The 6,809-nt window shown below is 27.2% G+C and overlaps 1 protein-coding gene across 1 annotated transcript; it reads left to right on the forward strand.

Annotated features, from left to right (window-relative positions):
• The first annotated feature begins 905 nt into the window (after nucleotides 1–905).
• On the forward strand, nucleotides 906–6,018 carry LOC139808399 (fatty acyl-CoA reductase 1-like). The gene is made up of 9 exons (XM_071770318.1): nucleotides 906–1,332; nucleotides 1,667–1,915; nucleotides 2,256–2,401; nucleotides 2,654–2,763; nucleotides 3,287–3,479; nucleotides 4,258–4,500; nucleotides 4,877–5,053; nucleotides 5,138–5,218; nucleotides 5,704–6,018. Exons 1-9 carry the CDS (start codon nucleotides 1,129–1,131, stop codon nucleotides 5,795–5,797), a joined length of 1,497 nt encoding a protein of 498 aa, XP_071626419.1. The 5' UTR covers nucleotides 906–1,128; the 3' UTR covers nucleotides 5,798–6,018.
• Nucleotides 6,019–6,809: the final 791 nt, after the last annotated feature.

Below are 6,809 nucleotides of genomic sequence, written 5' to 3' on the forward strand. Positions count from 1 at the left end.
CCCGATGTAAGATAGCTCAAGTCATTTGGATTGGAACTCAATACTGTTAATTTAGTACAGCCTCTATTTCACATAGTACAGTGTGTAACTCTTCAAAGGTGAAATGAGCATTTCCTGCTACTCTTAAAATAATATGTTTAGTCGGTTTCACCGTGGTTTCCCAAAGTTCACCGAAATGTGGAGCATTTGGATGGAATAAAATGCCATGATATCCCTGATTCGCCGCAATACTGTTTTATGACACTCTGTGTGTTCTTCAAATTATAAAATTCATAAAATTCTAATAATTTACGCGAAGCGAAGAGTCTACAAAAGTAGGTAGTACCATTATCAGAATGTATGCATGGAATCTGACTTTCCTCGATGCGAAATAAAACGTTTAAATAATGTCAAAAACGAGTCAGTAAGATCGCTATAACTAATTCAATATGAAAACCCGTCAGTGTACGAAAATGAAATAAAGAGCTATATATATATACTTATATATATTTCTCTCTCTATCTAACACTATAATATTATATTTAAATCTATATGAAAAATATGCGTTGCAAATAATTATAAATAAAAATGCAATGACATAAAAATTTAAAATACAATATAAAATATATTTTATTTTATACTTAATCTTTACTGCCATATTATAAAACATATATGTATCCCAGGTTGCTACCTGGGATGACATATAAAATAACGCATTAATAAGGTCTCATGATGTCTCTGACGTCAATAAGACGCCTTCAGTTAAGACGCTTTTAAACGTTAATTATTCTGCTACTTGGAATTTGGAATATTGTAACATGTATTGTATGCTTGATCTTTCAAATTTAAACTGCATTTCATTTCCTGTTGGTTAAATCACAAGTAGTTCCATTGATTTGATTGGCTATAAAACAGAAATAATTCAGTTCGTGCGCAAGTGGTAGCTGATTTTGGCTACTACTTGCGCAATACTTCATGCGTTCGCGTCGCGTTTGATTACAATGGCGAATCACAAGTGATTTATTCGATTTCTATCTACATTTCTTTTTCGATATAATAAAAGAGACAATGATTCTAAGTGTTTCAGTACCTACATGTTGCTGAGTTGTCATTGTTAATATTAGCTTTGTTTTAAAAGTAATAAATAAGATGACAATTGATCCGGCCAAATCGATTCCTGCATTCTACGCTGGACAAAGTGTATTTGTGACAGGTGCAACAGGATTTCTGGGTAAAGTGTTTATTGAAAAGATATTGCGATCGTGCCCAGATGTTCGTGAAATATTTCTGTTAATGCGTTCAAAAAAAGGACTAAATGTTAACGAAAGGCTCCAACAAATGTTGAATTTACCGGTAAGTTTGATATGAAAAGAGAAACTTTTTGTAACAACGCATTTCTTTAAAATTATTGAGATCTTTAATATCATTGTATCACATATTTAAACGTATGGTAAAATAAATTTCTTTTCTAAACGCTATAATAACGTCATTATTAAAGACAGTTACTTTTAACATTAATACTTTCTAAATAGATATGTAATAAAATACTGGAATGCATTTAGAGTAAAATGTTGTAAACGTCATTACACGTTCTATCCTTCTAATGTTTTATTCAAATTATCTTAAAAGTTACTGTAATTATTTTAATAAAAACATCTTTATAATTTATAACATACTTCTATTTCAGTTATATGAAAAACTGCGCGAAGAACGACCTTCAAATTTCGAGAAATTAATTCCGATTTCTGGCAATGTTAGTGAGAAAGGATTAGGTTTGTCGGATGCGGACAGACAAATGTTGATTGAAAGAGTGACTATAATAATACATGGAGCGGCAAGTGTGAGATTTAATGACAGTTTAAAATACTCCATATTTGTCAATACTAGAGCAACGAGAGATATCTGTATTTTAGCTCAAAGTATGAAGAATGTAAAAGTAAGTAATTCTTACTCAATCAGATTAACAAAGATTGTGCATTTGTATTCATGAATAATCCATTTCATCATATGACATATTTTAGGTAATATTTTTGCGCGATAACTCATATTTTAATCACAAATTTTCTCCCAAATACTTATTATGTCGCATTTTTAAGTTAATAATAGTTTAAACAAAATAAATTTGGAAAAATGTAGAGTCCTGATTAAGATATCATAATATATCAGTATCTAATTAATATAGATTAATTACCTATTGTTATATTACAAATTTTTGTATGTTGAAAAAAGTTTTTTAAAAGTATAATTTTCAAGTGGATTCTATTTATCTGTTAAAGGCATTGGTATATGTCAGTACAGCATTCGCACATGTGAATAAGCAATTTATTGAAGAAAAAGCATATCCACCTATAGCTGATTGGCAGAAGATGATTGAAATAGCTGAATCGTTGGATGAACATACTTTAAACATCTTTACAGCTAAGTAGGTTTATAAGTTGTTAAATTGAATGACAGCTAAGTAAATGGAAATTGTAATTACAATTTTTTTTATAGTTACATGTTTTCTCAGAATTATTATTTTATTACTATATTATTGTATATATATTTGTTATTATATTATATTATTTATTATTAGATATAGTTATTCTTTTGTTTTTTAAAACTATTTTTTTTACATCGTACTGTTAATAATATTCAAATTTTTAATTTTTTATATACTTGATATTATGTATAGATGTTTGGATTACTTTCCCAACACGTATATTTTTTCGAAAAACCTAGCAGAGAGTGTAATACAGGAATACTCTTCTTCCTTACCTTGCGCGATTGTAAGACCTTCCGTGGGTACGTAGCCTTTCTTTTAATTTTTAAAAATAAATTTTTGTTTAAATACATCATTATAAAGTATGCCGAATATTTGTACCTCCAGTATTTTGTTTTATATTGTCTTGAAATAAAATAGTTGTACTGATAGAGTATAATTTCTTGTAAAGAGGGAAGAAGATGATAACAATATTAAATATTAAATAGAAAATAAATAGAAAAAAAACGCATGTTAAAATAATTTAAGTTTTAATACAGATTTTAGAAGATCTATTTTTATGTGTTTTATATAATATAATCAAATAGGACAAATATGTTTTTTTTACAAATACTTTTGCTAATAAATAAATATGTTTGAGCTTTCTTACAGAAATTAAAATAAACAGAAATTGAATAAATATAAGTATATATGTATAAGATTCTACAACTTCTCTCTTCTCATTTCATTTGATAATATATAGGCAAGAAATAGTTTAATAATATTACAAAGTAATATTTTAAGTAATAATCTAACATTAATAGACAAATGTATCTCATATTTTAGTGATGCCAACGCTAGAAGAGCCAGTCCCGGGATGGATAGATAACGTTTATGGTCCATTAGGACTTTACGTTGGTGGCGGAAAGGGAGTAATACGAGTAGCCTGTTGTAATAAGCATGTTACTGAAAATTCAGTACCAGTAGACTTTGTCATTAAAGCTATAATTGCTGTATCTTGGAAGCTAGGATTAACCAGGTATAATTATCAACGCATGCATTTTTAACTATATTAAATTGTAAATACGATAGCTTATTTTCTCTATTTGAAATTATATCAATACATGTTTACAATATGGTTATATACATTTTGTTTAAAATATATTTAATCTATCTTATTAATTCAAGTAAAGTAATTTTAAATCGACCGTGACTGGCAATATATAACGTCTTTCCGATATAAACATTGAAAAACTGTGAGCCAACTTGGTTTGTCGGATTCACACAGCACTATCTTATTAAGTCTAAAGAGAAATGCTATTAGCGGAATACTAAGCCTATGGTTGCAGAAGTTAGAATCGTGCAATATTATGCATTTAATGTATGAAATTATTCAAAAATATGATTTTTACTACACATTTTTGTAATGCGAATTTCGACTATTTAGTGTTTTTTCAGTCTTACGTTTATTATATTTTTTACTTTTTATTGAAAGGCTTGCACTTTAGATTTTGAAAACATATTCTTTGATAAAATTATTTACATCTTTAAAAAAAACTGACAATTTTTAAATAATTTAATAACTATTTTTGTATGTTTTTATCTTTTTGCCATTATTTCGCCGAAACATTTTATAATATTACTACTCTTGAATAATATTTATATGTGTTAGAACAATTTGACATTTCGTAAGTATTAGTCTTCTTTCTGAAACTCAAGATTATACAAAACTGCAGATTATACGAAATTCTGTAAGTTGTAAATTTATTATTATTTATTTTATTTAATAATGTATAATTTTGTTTATTATTATATAGATTTACAGAGAGTTCCACACCTTTTGTTTTAAACTGTACGACTCAGAAACACATGACTCATCAAAATGTTATAAGAACGCTATTCAGTGTCACACGTGAGATACCTTTGGAAGGAATTATCTGGATTCCTAATACAATATTGACCGATAATTTCATTCTGTTTTACATATTAACGATATTATTGCATATTTTGCCAGCTATGTTAATAGATTTCGTTTCAAAATTCTTTGGACGTCGACCTTTGTAAGTTTCGAATTAAATATTTAACTATAAGCTTAGTAAATTCATAATAACTAAATTTCTGCATGTATTTAATTTAATTGACGGATTTGCTCCGCAATAATAGCAAAATAATAGTTTTTTTCCCAATAAAATAGTATTTTTATTTAATATTAGTCTAGAAATTTATTTTACGTATTGTTTTTCTTTATCTAGCTATCTATCTTTTCTACATATATTTAAATGAAATTTGTATACTTAACAACATATCTATATAAATGTTTTTTAAACATGTTTCTTATACATTTATTTTATTTTAATCGGACTTTAAAACTTATATGTAATATGATTGAAGCTGTGTAGTTATAACTAAATTATTAATGAGTAATATTAAAATTAGATTAATGCGACTGATGAGAAATCTGTACGTGGCCAATCGTGCTGTAAGTTACTTTTCGTTTCACGAATGGAAATACAGCAATACGAATATGTCACCTCTGATGTGCTCAATATCACCTGATGACCGGGATATGTTTTTAATGAATTATTCCGATTACGATATTAGACATTACTTGAAGTAAGTTTATTATATTTTCCATTCTGAATAACGTTTACACTGAAAATAATTAAAGCTAATAAATATTTGTTTTACGATATGAAGGATTTGTAACGTGGGTGGCAAAAAGTTTCTTCTTCACGAAGACATGAATCGATTGGATGCAGCCAAAGCACACAGGAACAGGTAAAATATATTATAAACAGCATTTATTATTATTTACACATTTTTATAATCATGCATGGCATTTAAAAGCTTGGCTCCTATTAGATAACATGTAATCGCAATAAAAAATAAAAATCTTCTCGGAAACAAATCTAGTGTATAAAAAGTAGGTACATACATATGATTTATAGTTATAATTATGGCATCACACTTTAGATAAATATGTCGAAACCTCAAGACCTTTATTGCAAGTTTATTTATTAATTCAGCGATAGAGTAAGATATTTGTAATAATTACTTATATTAATATTAATTATAAATTATATATGTATACTATGAATGAATATTGTGTGATCTAAATATTTTAGAAAGAAGCGAGAAAAAGCATTAATATAAAATCTTTAGTACATATTAAATATAATTTATACAAATTTCTGTTTATAAACAGAATAATTCAAATAATTTTAATATGTACAATATATTAATCACATTTATTCTATTTTTAGAGTATATCTGTTCGTTACATTAGTGGAAATTTTCATCTCTATTGGTGTGCTGTGGACATTATATAATTGGATGTATTCTACTAATACAGTATAATAATGCTGACTTATCCATACTGCGTGTAGAATAAACTATAATTTATGATAATTAATCACATATATCGCGTACAAAGGAATTATTTATCGGACAATATTTCTCTTGGTAGACTTATTGTATACTCAAATTAACAGGGATATTTTACTATTTAATGTTAAATATTATGCATATTTATGTATATAGGTATAGACGGTATCAAATAAAGTGCAATATGCATTGAAGTGGAATCGTGTATGTTTCTTGTATACAGGATGAATCTAAAGTCTGACACAGCTCATCCCTGGATCTCGGAAACAGCTTTAGATATGGAAAAACGTTTCAGACAAAAGTTGTAGGATATTAAGGGGGACAAATAATGGAAATATGGATTTGACCTTAAGTGACCTTTTCAAGGCCAGGTCAATGTGATGTTTTTTTAAATGGAATTCCCCCATTTTTATTGCATATTCTTGCAGCCTTTGTCGAGACGTTTTCAAAACACTATAATAAAGTTCTCTTTCATTAAACATTTCCTAAGATATTTTAAATTTTATCATGATACTTTTAATATAAAATATATATATGTAGGTCCAGAAGTATGTTCCGGGACTTTTATTTTTTACATCGGTATATTCCAGGACATTTGGCAGTTTCCAGGACTGTCCTGGAAAAAATTCATGTCCTACGGCACGTTTCGGGACAATTTTTTGAATCTGATTACATATATATGCGTTATATTCCAGGACTGTACATTTCAAAAAACGTAAACAGTCCCGGAACATACCTCTAGACCTACATATATATATATATATATATATATATATATATATATATATATGAAATATTTTGATGATTTTTATCTTAATACTTTTATACGTAGAATAATTTTAAAAAACCAAATAATAATATTTATTTTTACATTTACAAATTTGCAAAATTAAATATGTCTACAAAATACAATATAAATTTTTTTTACAAAAATCGATTTCTTTTATTATTCTACGTATCCTACAACTTCCCGAGTAGAAATTGA

Source organism: Temnothorax longispinosus, chromosome 2 (genome assembly GCF_030848805.1).
Source record: "Temnothorax longispinosus isolate EJ_2023e chromosome 2, Tlon_JGU_v1, whole genome shotgun sequence".
In the NCBI taxonomy this organism is placed as follows: Eukaryota; Metazoa; Arthropoda; class Insecta; order Hymenoptera; family Formicidae; genus Temnothorax; species Temnothorax longispinosus.

Coding starts and splice junctions, on each gene's coding strand:
- LOC139808399 (XM_071770318.1), top strand. CDS start 1,129: ATGACAATTGATCCGGCCAAATCGATTCCTGCATTCTACGCTGGACAA. Junction 2,402..2,653: donor TTAAACATCTTTACAGCTAA/GTAGGTTTATAA, acceptor TATTATGTATAG/ATGTTTGGATTACTTTCCCA. Junction 2,764..3,286: donor GATTGTAAGACCTTCCGTGG/GTACGTAGCCTT, acceptor CTCATATTTTAG/TGATGCCAACGCTAGAAGAG.